The 19,545-nt window shown below is 30.1% G+C and overlaps 6 protein-coding genes across 8 annotated transcripts in view; 3 read left to right on the top strand and 3 right to left on the bottom strand.

Annotated features, from left to right (window-relative positions):
* The first annotated feature begins 553 nt into the window (after positions 1–553).
* Jra (Jun-related antigen) lies at positions 554–2,089 on the top strand. The gene is made up of 4 exons (XM_076393804.1): positions 554–700; positions 792–1,104; positions 1,164–1,455; positions 1,521–2,089. Exons 2-4 carry the CDS (start codon positions 912–914, stop codon positions 1,708–1,710), a joined length of 675 nt encoding a protein of 224 aa, XP_076249919.1. The 5' UTR covers positions 554–700; positions 792–911; the 3' UTR covers positions 1,711–2,089.
* A 90-nt stretch (positions 2,090–2,179) lies between these two features.
* LOC143189114 (S-adenosylmethionine mitochondrial carrier protein homolog) lies at positions 2,180–3,802 on the bottom strand. The gene is made up of 7 exons (XM_076393791.1): positions 3,594–3,802; positions 3,388–3,544; positions 3,055–3,164; positions 2,882–3,001; positions 2,668–2,827; positions 2,464–2,605; positions 2,180–2,385 (listed from the first exon to the last, which is right to left on the bottom strand). Exons 1-7 carry the CDS (start codon positions 3,648–3,650, stop codon positions 2,259–2,261), a joined length of 873 nt encoding a protein of 290 aa, XP_076249906.1. The 5' UTR covers positions 3,651–3,802; the 3' UTR covers positions 2,180–2,258.
* A 23-nt stretch (positions 3,803–3,825) lies between these two features.
* On the top strand, positions 3,826–6,066 carry LOC143189106 (man(5)GlcNAc(2)-PP-dolichol translocation protein RFT1). Of its 3 annotated transcripts, none has more exons than XM_076393778.1 (9): positions 3,826–3,981; positions 4,033–4,235; positions 4,295–4,484; positions 4,539–4,829; positions 4,880–5,055; positions 5,112–5,199; positions 5,251–5,504; positions 5,569–5,795; positions 5,856–6,066. In XM_076393778.1, the coding sequence occupies exons 1-9, from the start codon at positions 3,922–3,924 to the stop codon at positions 5,909–5,911; spliced, it is 1,545 nt and encodes a 514-aa protein (XP_076249893.1). In that variant the 5' UTR covers positions 3,826–3,921; the 3' UTR covers positions 5,912–6,066. The 3 variants fall into 3 exon arrangements, with proteins under 3 accessions (XP_076249893.1, XP_076249892.1, XP_076249895.1); XM_076393777.1 differs by having other exon boundaries at positions 5,569–5,818; positions 5,869–6,066; XM_076393780.1 differs by having other exon boundaries at positions 3,833–3,928; positions 3,982–4,235; positions 5,569–5,818; positions 5,869–6,066.
* On the bottom strand, positions 6,054–6,729 carry LOC143189125 (ragulator complex protein LAMTOR5 homolog). Its single transcript, XM_076393812.1, has 3 exons — positions 6,574–6,729; positions 6,463–6,524; positions 6,054–6,401 (listed from the first exon to the last, which is right to left on the bottom strand). The coding sequence occupies exons 1-3, from the start codon at positions 6,606–6,608 to the stop codon at positions 6,229–6,231; spliced, it is 270 nt and encodes an 89-aa protein (XP_076249927.1). The 5' UTR covers positions 6,609–6,729; the 3' UTR covers positions 6,054–6,228.
* A 153-nt stretch (positions 6,730–6,882) lies between these two features.
* Positions 6,883–7,958, top strand: Sod2 (superoxide dismutase 2). The gene is made up of 4 exons (XM_076393808.1): positions 6,883–7,048; positions 7,099–7,275; positions 7,335–7,564; positions 7,619–7,958. Exons 1-4 carry the CDS (start codon positions 7,011–7,013, stop codon positions 7,813–7,815), a joined length of 642 nt encoding a protein of 213 aa, XP_076249923.1. The 5' UTR covers positions 6,883–7,010; the 3' UTR covers positions 7,816–7,958.
* Positions 7,959–8,438: 480 nt separating this feature from the next.
* Positions 8,439–19,545, bottom strand: part of LOC143189107 (frizzled-10-A) — a 31,152-nt gene continuing 20,045 nt past the window's right edge. Inside the window, exons 2-5 of the mRNA XM_076393781.1 lie at positions 10,202–10,407; positions 9,947–10,142; positions 9,579–9,762; positions 8,439–9,518 (exon numbers count right to left, since the gene is read on the bottom strand). Coding sequence (XP_076249896.1) covers positions 8,704–9,518; positions 9,579–9,762; positions 9,947–10,142; positions 10,202–10,407 — 1,401 coding nt within the window. The 3' untranslated portion in view covers positions 8,439–8,703. The remainder of the gene's footprint in view (positions 9,519–9,578; positions 9,763–9,946; positions 10,143–10,201; positions 10,408–19,545) is intronic.

The raw sequence follows: 19,545 nt of genomic DNA, 5'->3' as shown, positions 1-19,545 counted from the left end.
AAAAATAAAAACAAGAGTGTATATAATACTATGTTTTTATGAAAAATATATTTGAATACCTTAAAATAAATATGGTTAAAATTTAAAAAAAATATATGGTTAGTAACCCCACAAACACCCATAATGAGCAGCGCTTTCGCGAATACTGGGTTATTTAATATAAGTTCAAGCAAATGAAGTAAACTTTTCTGGACTACATTATAGTAAGGAAAGCCTGCAAGCTACTCATATACTGCGTTAGCTGTTACTCTCCACTCAAATCAAAACAAAATTTTACATGCCCTTTTTCCAAAAAAAAAATACATAAATGTATATTTATAATTATCAAACACAATCGTTATTAAACAAAAAATATGTTTGTTTTAGTTAATATGTCCGTAATCAACATTCTTCATTTATTTAATGATTTATATTTGTTTGAAATTCAATTTAATACTAGATGGCGTTTTAACACAAAACTTTTTCTTGTGCAACTTAGAGGAAAGGAACAAAATCCCGTATGACTCATTTACGCACTGTCAAGGAAGTACGTCATCGCCATTTTTAGATTTCTCAGTAGAGATTTCATTGTGCCAGTGGAAGGAGTTTTTGAATCGATTTCATTAAAAGCGCATCTTTACTACATATTTACATTAGTTCCTTCCGCAAAGTAGTAAAAAGTTTTAGTAATACGAATAAAAGTGTTTGTTTTCTTCCATAAGTACGTATATGACGAGGTCAAGTTGTTACGTTCGTTAATATAATAACAATTTGTTTTGAAGAATTGTATTCTTTATTATTTTGTTTTTTAGGTTTTATGGAAATAGCCGATAATATCTACTACTTCCTATTAGTAATTATAATTTTACCAGTTTATTTGTTTTTCAAACTTTGGAGTTGGTTAGGCTTTGAATTGTATAAAAACAACTAACATGAGTCATTTCAATGACAACAAACCTAATGTTTCAACAATGAAAAAAAATCTTACACTTGATTTTAAACAGGCTAAGAAGAATATTACATTTCCTTTATCTACAGGAGAGGCTATGTTAGGTGATGTTTTATCATCTCCAGATTTAATGAAGCTTAAAGTTGATACCCCTGAACTGGAGAACATGATACTTGGTAAGAGTAACAATGACCCTAATTCTCTAATTATTAGATTGTTGATTAATTCATTTCAGATAACCCATTACCTACTACACCAACACCATCATTTCCATTTCCAAAAAGTGTTACTGCAGAACAAGAAAGATTTGTTGGAGGTTTTGTAGAAGCACTAAGTAATCTTCATAATAACAACTCACAACATGGATCAGACAGTAATGCTAGCACAATTTATAACGAACCATTTATTCCACAAATAAAAGAAGAACCACAAATAGTTCCAAATATTAATAACAGCCCACCAATGTCACCAGTTGATATGGAATATCAGGAAAGAATTAAATTGGAAAGGAAACGCCAAAGAAATAGGTATTGTCATTAATAGCATAAATTATCACTAATTATTTTTTACTTATGTTAACATTGGTTTTTAGATTGGCTGCCTCCAAGTGTAGATCTCGCAAATTGGAAAGAATATCAAAACTGGAAGATAAAGTTAAACAGCTAAAAAGTGAAAATGCAGAATTGGGCTCTATGGTGAATCAGTTAAAGGAAACAGTAGGATTATTAAAATTGGAAGTGATGGAACATAATAAATCTGGCTGCCAGATAGTTTTGTACTAAGTGATGTTGAAAGTGAAAGAAGATTGTGAACTTTGTGATAAGGAAATTTTTATTGTAAATATTTGCATCCTCTTTTTTACTTTTATTACTGAAGCTGAATAATAAGATGTATATTTATAGTCTTAAGACTTATTTTTATATTATTATATAAATATGTGTATATTTAACACTTAACATGTTATTTATATTCAAGTTACCCACTTTGAACTTTTATAAAAAAAAAAACAAATTTAGAAATACTATATATTCATATAGTATTTCTAAAATTTCTTTTTATTATTTATTAGAAAGTCTTTTATGTATATTTTAAATATTTACTGAAGTTATTACTTTGTAATCAAATTACACATAATAACAATTATACTAATATTTAAGTAAATGATAAATTGTATTTATTTTTTATTCTGTGAGACAGAATAATTAAATATGTTTTATTAAATTTTTATCTTACAAATTAAGATTAAAATGATAATGACAAAAACAAGTTTATTTCTACAAAAAGTGTAACAATTATATTTAACAAATACTACATATTATTTTAATATTTTTCATCTATTTGGCCTTTTTTCTTCTAAAATGTCATAAATGTTATTTTTGGCAAAATCATAGCTACCAAAGAAAATATAGCCTCCCAAGAATATCCATAATGTTCTAGGAAGTATTCCGGCAAAGAGTCTATAACAAATCATATATTTTTAATGTGAAATTAAAAAATGAAAGTAGATAGACAAGTTTTTCAATTAGAATATTTACCCCTTTATTCCTTCCTTTTTTAAAATTCTTTTAAATGTTCTCATAAATGTTAATGATTCGCTCTTTAAACTTTTTCTATCAGCCAACATTATTCTGGTTTTTACAACATCTAGAGGAGTAGTGATTGCAGCAGAAATACCTCCTAACATAACAATGACAATAAGAAACATGGATTTGAAAAAAATAGATTTATATGTGATTAACCTGCTATTGATCCACAAACTGCAACTTCAAAAGACTCGAGGGGTATGTTATTTTTAAATTTATTTTGATAGGTACTTTTACAATATTCTAATATTGGAAACTGTATAATAGAAAAAGGAACCTCGCGCATTATTGTAGACCCAAAGCCTCTATAAACTCCCTAAAAAATATTATGTTTATTCAAAACTAATATTCAAAAATAGTTATATTTTACCTTAAAAAAGCCTTCATATTTGTAAGCTGCTAAAAGTATTTTTATAGAAGATTTGTCTCCAATGGAAGTTTGTTTTCTTTGCTTAATAACTTCCATTGGTACTCTAACTAGGCATGCCATCTATAAGTAATAACAATAATACTAAGAATATCTAAAGAATGCCTGATTCTTACAACTTCTGCGACAGATGCTCCAAACATGTAAACAAAAGGCATGGAGCCTTTTGGGACAAGTTGTTCTGAATAATACTTGATAGATTCATATGTTATGAAAAATAAAGCAGCTGAAAGTTAAAATTTGAATAGTTATGAATATTAAATAGTGTTTATTTAGTTGCCTATGAAGTGAAATATAAATAATAAGCAAGTGCACTTATAATAAAGGTTCAAAGTTCCATGATAAAACTATAAATAACTATAATGTTCAAATACCTATAAATTGCATATTATATTATCAAGAAATTGTATGTAGACCAAAGATGTCGACTTCTTTCATACAAATAATACCTTGAGGAGCACTGCCTATAACTTGAACACCTAAGCCTTTATATATTCCTTTAAATCCACCAGCATTTTTAAAGCCCTGTTCAGCTTGTAATCTAGTTTTTAAAGTATCCAAAGGGAATAAAACCACATCAACAAATAACCCAGCTGCACCACCTCCCTTAAATATGTCACTAATTAAAATGCATTATATAATAATATATTCTTACAAAAAAAGATGACCAGAGCAAATTATTCTTATGTCGACTATCGATTTCTAATGCCATGCTTGTAATTATGTTATTTTAAAAATACATAATCCGTTATTGGTTTCATTACACTTTTATTACTAAAATAAACTTATTTGTAAAAAACCCGCACTGCTTTACTATTAATTTGATCATTTTTAAAACATTTTAATAGAAAAATATCTGTATATATAATTTTTTGGTTATATAAATAAGTTCTTAACCTAAAATTTTGACATTTTATAACAAGATAAAATACATAATATAATTAATGTTAAGGATGTTTATATAAATTAATTATCAAGTAGAAATGACACGTAATATATTAAAAAGCAGCGTCCAGAAAGCTTCTTTTAGTATCATTTTTCAGGTAACAATACCTCGACGACCTCTTTTACAATTTTAATTATATGTGTCATAGATTCTCTTTAGATGTATTACCTTTGTTTTGAATGCCTTCATAATAAGAACGGTAGGCCAGGATGTTTTAGGCATTATGAACGTCCGTCTTTTATTACTTGAATCAACAATATTATTTTTATCCCAAGAACCTTTATTAAAGGCATGTCTTACCGATACAAAATCACATAATTGGGCACAGGTTATTAATATGATTTGGTTATCGTAAGTTTAATTCCCAGAAATAAAATTACTTATTGCTATATAAATTATTTATTTTTTAGAGTTCCTATTTCAGCATGTTTAGGGATAGCCCTAGTATATATTTGGATAAATGTACTAAATCCAACAGATGAAATTTATAAAACTCAGTATAATTTGGGGTGTTTTGCCATAGCTTTATCTTGTATTATAGATCAATGCACCCAAAGTGTAGTATTAATAGTGCAAAGTTTCTGCTTTGTAAAATTAAAAGTATAATTTATAATACTAAAAAAGATTCAAAATATAACCAACTAACTTTTTCAGATAGCCTTTGAAACAATTTATATTCTAAGCAGAACATTTATTTTTGTGTACTTTGTGGTCAATTTTCCAAATAATGCAATAACAGCTTTTTCCTTAGCACAAGTATTTTCTGCAATTATATTATGTTCACTCTATTATGGTTTTTTTATCTGGTATATATACAAATTAAACCAGATTAGAGCTATGGAGGATAACACAGAATATATTAAAGCACATCCTATATTTTCTGATATGAATGATTTTCCTTTTAGAAGTATCATAAATTTTTTCCCAGGATTTATGTTTAATGAGGTACAATGATACACTTATACATAATGTATATTATATGATATTATCATTAGGATGAGTCCATAAACAAGAACTTATTCACATTAACAATTAGTTTTGTTAAACAATCTGTTATAAAGCAAATTCTAACTGAAGGTGAAAGATATGTTATGACTTTATCACCAGTTTTGACTTTTAGTCAACAATCTGTTTATGATATTGTAAACAATTTAGGAAGTTTAGCGGCAAGGTACTTATTACATTCTATTTTCAATATAATAGATGATATTGGTTATACAATTTTAGGTTTATATTTCGCCCTATTGAAGAATCAGCATATTTTTATTTTACCCAAATGATTTTAAGAGATGAAACACTAACTAAACAAGACCAGGTAATTTGAAAAACTCTTTAAATATTTTGATTTGTAAATAGTTTTTCATAGACAAAAGTAGCAGAAGCAGCTAATGTTCTAAGTCAACTGTGTAAAATTGTAACCAGTATTGGGTTATTTGTGGTAACATTTGGTCAGTCATATAGTTACACTTTACTATTTCTTTATGGAGGAACGAAATTAGTTGAAAGTACTTTGCCTGTAACTCTGCTACAGTTTCACTGTTTTGCTATAGTCTTACTAGCTACAAATGGAGTTACTGAAGCATATGTGTTTGCTACAATGAATAACAAACAATTAGATAGGTATAATTTGATTTATAGTAATTTATAATACTTAATTAATATTTTTTTTTGTACTTTGTTGTAGATATAATTATGTAATGGTACTATTTTCCATCAGCTTTCTTATACTTTCATACATTTTAACAAACATACTTGGGCCAGTGGGATTTATTATAGCTAACTGTATTAATATGAGTGCTAGAATAATTCATAGCTTATATTATATTCATAACAAATATCTTTCAACGAAATATAGGCCTCTTGTAGGCTTATTACCTGAAAAGAAATTTATAGGAATTCTTATATTATCTGGTATAGTAACCAAGATATCTGAAGTATGTAGTATTATTAATACTAATACCTTTTCATCAGTACCTATTTTTAGGTATGCCTTCAACCAAAATCTGTTTTACTTCATATTACAATAGGTGCAGTGTTTGTTATAGGGACTTTAATTATTTGGGCTTTAGAAAACAAGGATTTATTAAAACTAGGTTACAATAAGTACAAAAGAAAATTATCTTTAAAAATAGACTGAGTTTGTATGTGATAAAATGAAAACACAATAAATTAATATTAGAAATATGTTTGTATTATATCTTAAAAATTTTTAACAGTTATATATCTATTATTAAGAGGTAAGATCAATTTAGCATCAATTCATTTGATATGACTGACATTGTAAAAATAACATATACTTAGGTTAATCATTCACAAGTTCCTATTCCTATTCACAAATAAATACCTATATATTTTTATATATAGCACCAGTAATAGGACCAATGTTTTGTATTATACACTTTTGATTATCATTTTCTAAAGTTATAATGGGAGTTTCTTTATTTGGTTCCAATTTAGCAACTTGGTTCGCGATTGCAGCAATGTATCCAGCACTTTCAGGGGTTGCTCTACCTTTAGCTGCAGAAAGAACGATTTGTAAAATGTTTATGTTATATTTAAAATATTTCCTAAACCAAACCTCCTATGCATAACCCTTGTTTATCTGTAAATATACATCCCAGAATGTCTGTATTACTTAGGCTAAAAAAGATATGATACACAAAATACATATTATTATTAATATTCTTACATTTGTTCCATAATGCGATCCAAATTTTTCTCCATTGTTTATTTATACTTTAACAGGTGACTTCAAACTGTCATTTTTGGTTTTTTATTTATAGTTTTCATGTATATTTCTATTGTCGTGTCAGTGTTGCCAAATATTTCATATGATAGAAATTTTGATATTGGACGTAACTTTTAATAATTTTGGAGTTAGTCTAATTCTTCTAATGTTGATACATTTTATTAGTTACTAATTTAATTTACTGGATGTATATAGTTAAAGAAAATCTAAGCATTTTCAGTTGCCTTATTAATTTGGCAACACATGAAAGCTCTATAACGTCAATAGTCAAAATAGCCGTCTTTTGAACCTCTTTCGTAACAATTTTATTAAATTAATAAAAAAAAATTGTAACATATAGATCATTATATACATATAGATAATATAAACAGTTTAAGATGTTTGGCATTCGTCAATTTGTTACCACTGCTATGAGGTATGTTGATATTAGAAATCAGGTTTTTTTTATTGCTAAAGCCTTTTTAGGGGTGTAAGGTCCAAGCATAATTTGCCTGATTTGCCATATGACTATGCAGCATTGGAACCAGTCGTATCTCGTGAAATTATGAGCCTTCATCACACGAAACATCATCAAACTTATGTCAATAATTTAAATGCTGCTGAGGAAAAATTGAGAGCTGCTGTTGAGAAAGGAGATGTGAGGTCTCATTTGCCAAGTATTTTACAATATTATATTACATGTGTTTGGTATTTTGTTTTAGTACTCAAATTAGTTTAGCACCAGCAATTAAATTTAATGGAGGAGGTCATTTAAATCATTCTATTTTCTGGCTTAACTTAAGCCCAGCATCAACTAAACCTAGCCCAGAATTATGTTCTGCAATAAATAACTCATTTGGTAGTTTAGAGAATTTAAAAAAACAATTAGCTGCTGCCACTGTAGCAGTACAGGGTTCTGGTTGGGGTTGGTTAGGATATGAAAAATCAACAGGTATAAGTTACTGTTCATTTAGAATATTTTTATAAATATTTTGTTTTATTTAAGGACTACTACGTGTTGCAACCTGTTCTAACCAGGATCCATTGGAAGCCACTACAGGCCTCATACCTTTATTTGGAATTGATGTTTGGGAACATGCTTATTACTTACAGTATAAAAATGTAAGAGCTGATTATGTAAATGCTATTTTTGATATTGTTAATTGGGATGATGTTAGCCAAAGGTATAAGAATGCTTCTTAATCGTTTTTCCTTTATTAGGGTTTAAATCTTAATAATACTATGAAATATTTTTTAGTATCTAGCAAATTTGTCTCAGAGGCAGATTTAAAAAATATACTATGTTTATATTTGTTAATTTTTGCATATAAATGTTTTGAACTTGATATTGTCTATTATCTTTTTGTGTATTTATACCCTCTTAATCACTAATGTTTTAATTATTGCTACAAGACCAGGATATTCAAATTCTTTACTTTATGTAAATGTTAATAGTAAAAATAGAAGAATTATACACATTACACTTATATAATCATATAGAGAAATAATCAATGGTGATATTATCCATTGCTGTATTTATACAATATAGCTACAATGTATCAGAGAAACAATCAACTGTATTTATAAGGGTGATATTCTTGATTATTCCTTATGATGGGAATGCTTTCTTATATTTATCCATCACTGATTAGATTTATCTTCACATTGAAATCATATCCAACTTTTACCAATTGATTGTATTTTGCATGATGAAAGATAATATCTCACACATCGTTTATGTCACATTTACATGGGTATCAAAGATGAACAGTTAAATTATGTATATGTTAAAATATAAAGTAAATTTCTAAATTAAACAATGGGTAAAATTATAGCATATTTATTTGTCATGTACAATAGTTACAATAAATAGTTATTAAAACATAACTTGTTAATTACAAAATTTATTGTGTATAAAAATAGTTATAGCCTAGTATCACATTTTTTTCTTTTTAAAATAAATAAAGATATCTTACACTATTAACAATAATAATTCAATTAAATTATTTGTTACTATTTCTTATATACAAACAATATATAAGGCGGCTTTTAAAAGGTTACATTTAGGGCAATGAGAAAAACTAAATATTTTCACACTCTACTTACAGGCACATTGTGAGAAGTACTAGCTAAGAATATGTCAAAAATTGTGGTTTTGTCTTCAATAACGCTAAATAATTTATTATTGTTTATAAGAACATTATTTGATTTAGAAGTTTCATCTCTATTTTTAAATATTTTAGGCAATAATGTAGCTAAAATACTTTTGTTCTTGCTAGAGTTATCTGTATTCGATTTTTTAATTATGCAAAGCAAATCTCTCCACATATCAAACGTTTTTGGGCTGTAGACCCAAAGAGTAGCAAATATAATACTTGTTTTTCTTAATACTAATTTAGTTAAAGCTATTGTGAAGGTATTGTAAAATTGGCACATCAGATACATAAAAAAAGGCACACTAATACCAACACTAATCACCAGAAGACGATAGAATAACCTTTCTAATTTTAGTGGTGATCTTCCAGCAATTAACAATGTTTTTCTAACGTTTTTTAAAGCAACTGAGGTAAGGACAGCTAAAATGCTGCTAATTATCATAAAGAATAACTGAAAAAAGACTAGAACCTTATTAGTAACTTCACAAAACCCTGACAAATGGTTTATGCTAATATGATTTGACATAAGCACATAAAACATGGGTATAGCTGAAAATATCCAAACAACTGCATGAAGTCGAGTTGCAATTCTTTCAATGGCTTCCGTAGACCACTCCTTCATGGCGCTAAGGAACCATACGAAACAAAAAACTGTCCACCATAGTGTATAAGCAATATCGCAGAATAACAATATTAATGAGATACCGACACAGGACAAACTTTCTGCTGGCTTTTCATAAGCTAAATTACCTAAAATAAAATTATTACAGATAAAATTAATATTTCATAATTTATATCAATTTTTCTTACCAGCACAAGTATATGGGCCTTCAATCCAACGAATCAGATATATCATACATGTTACAAATCCGCAAGCTGTTAAGTATAAAATTGGCCTAGCCGGCCATCTGAATCTTTTGGGTTGAATAATAAAAGTTATAAGTCCGAATACAGTGAACACCAGGCAAATAATAGACCATACCGCCACCCAGATCTGCAATTAATATAAAAACATGTAATATATCACGTTGTATGTATATATATCACAAGTGAAGTGTTCTTAAGGATATTATTACTTTTTAATCAACTAAATACTCTGAAGTGTTTTTATATACTTGAGAATGTAGTTTATATTTTCTGGTGCAATGGAATTATTTTTGAATGAAGCGTATATATACCTCAAAAGTTGCCACATCTTGAGGGTCCAGGTGCTGTTTACTACTGCAGAGGGGAATACATTTTCCATTATTTGGAATACTATTGCTGGGGCAATTTATTGTGAATGGGATATCGTCTGGATTAAAAAAATGAGTGGGGGTTTGTTCCGATTCTTCCGGTGGTTGTTGCATACATAGTGCTGGAGGTTCTGGAAGGCTGTAATATGATATACTTAATAATATTAATCTCTATACAATCGATATGCTAATATATACCCTAAGCAATCCAACTCTTGTGGCCATTGAATCCCTAACAAAGTTAAACTTTCCTTACAGTCGTCTTTGGCTTTCTCACATAGACCCTTACATGGGCGGATAGGTCCAGGTACATGTTCGGAACACATAGGAACAAACACCGAACATATAAATAGACGAATGTATTTTGAACATTTGTTGTTTAGGAGCAGTTCATATTTTCTAAGCTGAAATGAAACAAACTTGTTTTAGTAAATTTTTATTAATTATGAGTGTTTGTTTTATTTTTATGAAGGTGGTAATATGGTGGTGGTATATGATAATGGTGGTTATGGCCATGTTTTTATTTTATACCAGTTAAAAGTATTTATATATGTTATAGATAAAGGAAATGTGTTTAATTTCTGAGCGTCAAAGCTAGAGAGCATTTTCTTATTTATTTTCCTATGCATGATTGGAGAATATTAGAAATGTTGGGGTATTTGAAATTTTGTTCAGTACCATTAGGTTATCCATATTTTACGTATGACAAAAAATAGGTATATTTATCACGTTATGAATCAATGAGATTCGCCTACCTATTACCAAATGTGTAAATTGACTATAATTTATTTAAGTTATCATATTGGACGTGTAAAATAACCAGGAATTATATCGAAGTTTTCCGCTCGCCGACAAAGCCGACACATTACGACAAATTGACTGATAAAACGGCGATAAGGAATTGATGCGATATTTAATAATATACCTTTCAAATTGCCGCACAGAAAAACTTCTATAAGCACAGCAATAAAACTTTTGTGGTTGTTTACTTATCATAAATGTATCATTTTTTTAGTGTCGCGGATTTGTAGATACCAATAAAAACACCAACGACATTTATATAATTGATATAACATCCCTTAGTATACTTAAAAATAATTCTGGACGTTAAACTTAATTTATATTTCACCCTAAGGTACGTATATACAGTAATTTATCTAGGAAATTAACTATTCATTCATTCATTATTAGGCTTAATTACAAAAATTGTCATAAATGCCAGTGCAGCGACCTTGAGGCATGTCGAATTTTACATCGTGGAATAACGTTCAACAAAGTACCTAGAAATATAATGCCAGATGTTGAACACGGGCGCGGTGCCAGCAGCGACAACTAGAACACGATAACGAATAGCTGGCAACCCCGAGACGTTTATCTGGGATGTTATTGAGGGATATTTCCATGATTCAGTAACCGACCATCGTTTGGTTTAGGTGTGCCACCATCGACTGCCCAAGCCTCGTCTCCAGGTAACACCGCTGCCATCCGTTTTATCTATTTTGTATTTTCCACATTTTTATATTGCCAATAAATAACAGTCACATAATGTAAATACCACTGTTTCATTTCGTTTTACCTCCATTCACCGAGCCATATCAATTTACCCTAAAGCCAGAAATACATGGACTTTTTAGACTAGATAATCATGTTGTCAATAAACAATATTAGTTGGTTTTATGAAGCCCCCACATAGAGTTTAGCAATATACTTTTAATTCGACTAATATCTTGTACCACTCCAGTTTGGCGCTGTGGGAAATATAGCATAGATCTTGAATCTGAGTACTGAGACTACTTTTGTTGCTTTAAATTATCAGATTAGACTATGTAACTAATTCGTATTTGAAAAAAAAATGTATAGTATAAAGAGGATCACTATCGACTACAATTGATGCGTTTGAGCTGAGAACTGCTAAATAAAAAAATGGGTGGAATGCGAGCCAAAGACACAACAATGCCATTCTTCAGCATGTCAGCATTCATGAATATCCTCAAGAGATACATCGTTCTTTAGAAAGAGACTGAATTTTGATTTGATTCAAATACATTGTATCAATTTTTCACAGTAAAGTTAGGAATCAAAAATTTTTTTTAAAACTAATATGTAAGCCTAATACTATCAGTAATGTTTTAAAGAATTTTTCGAATATTTGGCAACATAATCCACTGGTACCACCATCAGTTTCAGTTACATGTTTCGACGAATTAGACAGTATTCTCTCTCTTCTTAACTAGGATAAAATGATAAGGAAAAATCTGTTGCGTTTTAAAAACGAATTTTACATTTTTACAACCTGCCATTGGCAATTTATTCGACATCATCTGAGACGTGAGATGTGCATCGTGTTGGCTCTTTATTGGACTGGCTATATTCTCTCGCTCAGAACCACTTCTTCCTGCACTCTGCTTCAGAATTAAACGAGGATGAATATTAAATGAACAAATAACACTTTTATTGCTTTTTAACTATTTTTATGGATGTATTAAATAATCGATTTAAAATCCAAGAACCATGTCGTCACGGTGATATTCAAAATTAACTCATAAATACGGCTATAATTTCCAATTATGGCCGTTTCGAATATAAATTTGCATTTATTTTTCGTTTTAATTTTAGTTAAATTAATGAGTGGATGTAACTGTTATCGGGCCGAAATTAAACTTCCATTAACCGTGATATATAAACTCCGTCCGACTATTAACCGCTCAACGGGATGTATATCGGCGAGATTTAAAAAGCCTCTCGAAATGGTTTTTTCGTTCGGAAAGAATAAAATATTTACATAAATTACGGCGTACGGCATAGAGAGATGCGAGTCGGATTCGTATTCCGACTGAAAAATGCTAGAAGGCGTCCCTTTTATTTTTACGCCGCCGACCGCGGCTTACTAGATTTGTCTGGACCGGCTGATATCGACGTTCGTATGTTTATCCGTTGCTTTTTTTACTTATATCGGGAAAAATTAATGAAAAACAAATAAATTTACAGTTTGGTTAATTTATCAAAGGAAGATGTAATACGTAGTTGTTTGTACGTAAATTTTCTGGAATTCTGTACGATTGAAGGAGGGATATTCAAAAAAAATTTATAACAGATGGTGTTATTGTGTATTAATCGCTGTAACCAACTTCATATCGAAGCCTCAGTGGCAGACTTCACTTTTCAGTATCAGTAATTTTGTTGAAGTGTGACAAGAAAAAGGCTGTAGGTCTTGGGGTGTCGTGGGAAACTTATGGTAACGATGCTCCATCGCTTTCAACATATAAATACTGGTTTCGACGTTTTAAAAGTAGTGATTTTAATACTAAATACAAAGAGCGTTCTGTACTGCAAAATTGAAGACTGAGCTTTGAAGGCGTTACTCGATGAAACCTTCAATGGACATCACTATCAACCACAATCGATACGTTTATGAGCCCGAATATGAGCAAAGGCCAACAATGTTATTCTTCAGCATAACAACATTCCAACCACATTTTGCAAAACCGCTGAAAACATACATAGCAATATTAAAATGATTCTGAAAATGTACTTCTGATTACTACTTGTTCCGACAAATAAGTCGTGATCAAAAGGTACATTTTTTCGAGAGCGGATTCGTAAATTACGAAAGATGAGAGAAAATGACTTGAGAGATGGGAAATATATTTCAATAAAATACATTGTACCGATTTTTCACAATAAAGCTTTGAATTAAAATCCTTTAAAATTTATAGGCCTATTACTATTGGACATAATTGATGTTTAAACAATGGAATGATATTGAACTTATTGTTGCATCAACGTCCAACAAAAAAATTCTGATGCATGTATTCTGATATAATATTAATCAATTTTTTCGCATTTGTTTGACAACATCCGTGTTCGCGACTTGCTACATCGATTGGAACAAGTGGTAATTAGAAAGCCCAATGTATGGTGAGTATGCTAGATGCGACAGAACTTCCCATTCGATCTGCAATAGTGTATCTTTCACAACTTTTACAATGTGTTGCAGGCGTTGTCATTCAAGCGTGTGTTTCTTGTTTTTGCTGATGTTACAACAATATGTCGTTCAATTTGTTCAATTGAGTTGGTATACATTTGCAGTTAACAATTTCAGTCAGTTTTAGCAGTTCGTAATATACTAGACCTTGCTAATCTCACCATATACGTAGACATGACTACTCCGCTTCGGTGTCGATGTGGATGCCTATCCTAGACTAACCCTTTACTTCTTGAACTTAGGATTGACATTTTATGCTAAGCTGGCTGAGATTTCTTGGAGAGTTTGGGCTGGATTTTCGTACAATAAGCCTTGCGATTCATTGCCTTCCAAGTTTTTTTGGCTACCAAACCATTTTTTCTCATCGACGCCAAAGTTATCACTTTAAAATCATTGACATCTAACGGGACAATTGGGGCATAACGGGGCAGCATCACCAGAAGTTTCTACAAGTGTTTGATAGGTTTCAACATCAGATTTCTTCAAATCAAACAACACATGTAATAAGGGACCAAGATGCAAACTTGAGGTTACTTGAGGTGCCTCTGTGTACACTAAATAACGCAATACCAAATGCAAAAGCTATTATATTATGTAGAGAAATATCAAAACCATCGAATTTTGACCAATAGTTCTTTCATCAAAATACATGCAAGCATCTAATAGTAAAGAGTAAAGAGTAAGCAAGCCCACGTGGTAAAGAAGACTGGAAGGTTCGAATCCCGCCATGGTATATTATATATTATATAAATTTGTTTGTGATGTTTCTTGTGTGTATGTTGTGAAGTTAGTTAGTCGCTAGTCGCTAAGTCTAATGAGTTAAACTACTAATGGAGACGACGTTATACGATATAACACATGTAAATACGATATAATTAACATATTGATATATATATTACTCAAATGACAATATGAAATGATTTAAGTTGGCTTGGTTGGCGGAGTGGTAAAGGCGACAGGACGGCTTACCTACTGTTGCAATAGTCGCGGGTTCGAATCCTGTTAGAGCATGGTCATAAATTTATTTTTGTGATTGTCATAGGCAAGGTGTAAAATCCGACAAAGAATAATCATCCTAGTCACGCCAGGAATCAGGCTGGTTAAGACCGGATGTCTTCTGGAATGATTTTTAAGTGGGTCATTCGCCAGTCGATAGGCTTAATGCCGAGGACTGTGGTTTGGAGCCCATGTTAAACAGTAGATCCGGTCCAGATAAACCCTCGTTGGTAAAAAGGAAAATATATTTAAAAAAAAATGTTTTAAATTCCTATTACTACAAAATATTTTTTTGGGTTTTACATTTCTAGGGTTAGAAATTTTAAATTGAAATATTATACAGTGTCGCTCACACTTTCATAAACAAAGGATACTCATTACTAGTAATGCGGTGACTGAGATATCAGAAAAAGATTGATAAAAATTTGACTTCGATTTCAGGTTTTTCTCTCGAGATTTAGAAGAGAGATATTTTGCGGACCTTTCCAAAACCAGTGCCAGATTAGCCTATGCGAAAATTAAGCAATCTCTTAAGGCATCGCAGCTTAGTGACCACCAAATATAGCACGTAAAAAAAGTAATTTTCTTTTAAAGACCAATACTGATTTATTATGAATGGGGGTTGCTTAGGACATCAAGTAGTTTTAATCTGACACTGCTCAAAACAGTTGTAGTAATAGAATCCATAAGTTAGAGCACCATTACATATGCTTAAGAATAGAACTATAATTTTGTTTTTATATTCGGAAGTTTTGTTTATTGAGCAACCTAATTATATATATATATATATATATATATATATATATATATATATAACATCTTTACATAACATAATACATATACACAATAACATTGTTTCATATTCAAGTTGTTTAGCAATGCACTAATGTTTTGATGATGATGATGTAATGTTATAGTTATCGAAGGAAATTTGTTCATTCAGATACAATATCAACATTGATGTTAAACCGATTTTTATATCACACACTCTTAAATATTTAAACAAATATTATCAGTTTGAATAGGAATATCAAACCAAATTATCATGCGAAAATAATCAGAATTATGTTTTTTACGAAATAAGTTATTGATTTATTTCTATATCTTACTGATATTTCCGCCAAGTCAACTTATCCTGCTGGAACATTAGTAAAATTTTAAAACAATTTTAAAAGCACGGATGTTTATACATCTCGTAATTGGTTGGGTTCAGGGAACGCTCAAAATTAATAGGTGACACAGAATATCTCCTTTAATGGATCGTAAATGTGTTTGTTTATATATTTGAGTTATTACAAAATTCTTTCCAAATACGATTATTTGGATACGGCTAGTAATTAGATTCATGTAATTCGTTCAATGTAATTCAATTCACAAATCATGAACAAAGAGGCAGTATTAACAAAATTCATGATGACGGTTGATATACAGGCCATCAATAGTTTATAAATTCCCAGAATTATGGATTTTAAGGATGAATTGAAATTTGTTAGACGAGGTATACAATCAATTCACCAAAATAGCAAATATTAATTATTTGGTTTACTAATGTAAAAGCTGAATTATTAAAACAAAGAATTAATTTAGGTGGATTTACAAAGATAGCGTAACTTATTCTATGTTGCATCACCTAGTTATTGTTTTCCAATTTAAATAACTAGCTAACAAAAAACTATTCATAAAGGATTCCAAAGTTACCTTACTTCTGTTATAATTGTACCATAAATATGCTCAATGCTTAAAAACACGTAAATACTGGCCTCGTTATTTTAGTGGTTACTACTTTTTTTATAGATTTAACGAAAAACATCTTGGTTGATGAAAAAATGCTCTGGGATGATAATTTAGGAGTACAAACCGAACGAAACTGTCAATCTTCTTATAATTTCAGGACAATTTTTGATGAAAACTTCGAATTTGTAAAAAAGTCGTTCGAAATTAATTCACACTCCTTTCAAAAGTCATTTCAAATAAAAATAAACTTCAAAGATAAATGTTATAACGTGTATAATTTTGATTGTCATTCGATTTTTTAAAATGATTCAATGTTTTAAAAATTAAATCCAATTTGCCTAATACTATTTAAAATTACCACTAAACAAACAAACAGTGTTAGCTTCATCTTCATCAAATGTTGCGAAATAGGCCCTTATGCTAAATGGATTTGTCATGTTGGTTTCCGATGTCGAGTAGTGTATGCCTGGGGACTGGAATTTATTTTTCTTCTTACTAGACAAACAGACAGGATAGACGTAGAACTCTGCTACCAAAAGCATTTCAAATATTTACAAGGCACAAATATATATCTTAATTTTATTTCATCATGTACTTCTTTAGGTCTTTTGAAAAATATTATTGTCTTCCTATAACCAGAAATAAACATCATTTATATAATATGTTTAATTATGAAACATATAATTCAAATTTTGAATTTAAATATATTTTATGCTTATATTTTATTTTGGGGTAGTTTTTTTTATTTTCTCATTTGACCCAGCAATGTTACATCCGCTAATTTATTATAAGGTCTTAATCTAATCTCAAATGCAGTTTCCTCAAATATGCAACGAAGCATTTCGTCTAGCAATTAGGTAACATATTAGGTCATATTCATTGTATTATTCGTGTTAATATACAGGAGATGGATAAAATAATCGGATAAACTGACACAATATTTTTATTTATTACATTAATAAGGCGTTGAATTACAATTTGTTTTTAAAAAAGCTGTAATTCGTCGCGGAATGATGTCTAAATAGTTTCCAACGAAATGTTGTCTCATTCTTGTACCAAAATATCCTCCAAATGCTTCAATGACGTTGAAGATGGAAATCTACTCACTCTCTACTCTAGAAGTCTCCATAACGGTTCAGTTACATCGCCATCTGGCGATTGTATTCGTCGGGGACATTTTTGGTTGTGACAGCTATGTTCTGGTGAAGAACTTCTTTATTGAGGATGTCGAACTAACTGTTCATAGTAATACGGGCAGTAACGTAAATGAGAGGACTAACCGAATATTATAATATATACGAAGCAGACAATCCGGATTGTTGGCTTTTTCAGGGGTTCTCTACACATAAACCCGGTGGTTTGTAGGAAATAATGTAAAAGATGATTCATCGGACCATACCACCATTCTTTCAATCATCAAATATCCAAGTTTTATAATCGTTGCTTCACTTCTTTCGCATCTTGGCGTTGCTTACGTTATAAAGGGTTTCGTAATTATAACCCTCCTATGAATGTTAGCTTTGTGAAGCTCTCGCCGTACTGTTTTTATCGAAATAGTATTACAGTGATTGTTGCGACGTACTGTCACTTTTGCCGCAGTAGTTTTATTGTGTGTCGTCTGACCACAATCCATTTTAATGTTCGTCGGTTTCTTTCAGTTAACTTTGGGTTTCTCCCACTATTCCCTTCGCCAATTATTTCTATTATTCGAGCACAAACGATTTGCTGTCTGAGAGATTACTTTTCACCGATGGTTTGTCTTAATCGTCACAGAACAAAGCGTGTGCAACAAAACTGAGCAATACATGCGCGTCGCATTATTTACACGAAAGTAATATGACCAATTATCCCCTGTATATATTTTTTTGCAGTTAGAACATACATTTATTATTTTAAAATATAATGTTTAGCGTTTTATATGGCAAAGAGAAAAAATATTACTTTTGTATGACATAAAAAGGAAGAAACTAATATTTATTATATTCATTGATTTCGCTGAAAAAACTTTTTTTTTAATATACTATTGGAAACTAACAAATATACTGTAAAATATAGGGTGAACATGATATTTTATTGGACCGCGTTGTATCGTTAAAAACACTGCTGTTTCTCACACCTCTTTTGTAAGCAATTAGTATTGTATACTATAGAATCCTAAGAGATGGTGATACTACAATTGATTTCTGTAGTTTAGATTAACTTTTGTTAAAATAGAATGACGCTATTTGTTGATATCAAGTGGAATGTGCGTCTTAATATTGGGTCAATAGCTACTGTCGACTATATAGCCAGGAGAGCTGATTATACACCAAAACAATTAAACCTTCTAAACCATTACTGCATATAAATAAAGCAGAAAAAGGTTAACAGGGATGAAAAAGAAATATTGTAGTATACAATGTGAAATAACTTACTGGTTTCAATTAAATTCGTTGTAAATAAAATTTTATTGTAATAGAACCAAGAAATAAACAACACAAGGGCTTTAATGAGTTGGTAAAATTTACTTATATGTAAAAGGTTACTATAAAATTGATATTTTGTAGCTTTATTCAATGTCGTTCACTATTAAAACCTAGAATTAAACCAAGATTAATGAAACCGCTTCATTAATACCAAATAGTAATTTAACAATAGAATGTACCTGAATTTGTTAGTAACTATATATTTATGGGTTCGAAACTCGTACCCAAGTGTTGGGTTAAAAATTGAATTAGAATACATTCTTTAAGGGATGTCTCAAATGCCTTCCTATCAATAAATTGAATATTTCGGTTATTAAAGCACTAAAGAGCACTCTCAGCTTGATATCCGAGCCGACGTAATC

This window comes from Rhynchophorus ferrugineus, unplaced genomic scaffold (genome assembly GCF_030347505.1).
Source record: "Rhynchophorus ferrugineus isolate W39M unplaced genomic scaffold, kcgeb_rfMv2 rfM1, whole genome shotgun sequence".
Taxonomy (NCBI): Eukaryota; Metazoa; Arthropoda; class Insecta; order Coleoptera; family Curculionidae; genus Rhynchophorus; species Rhynchophorus ferrugineus.
Note: the sequence above shows the minus strand (reverse complement) of the source record. Positions and strands in the feature narration are given on the sequence as shown.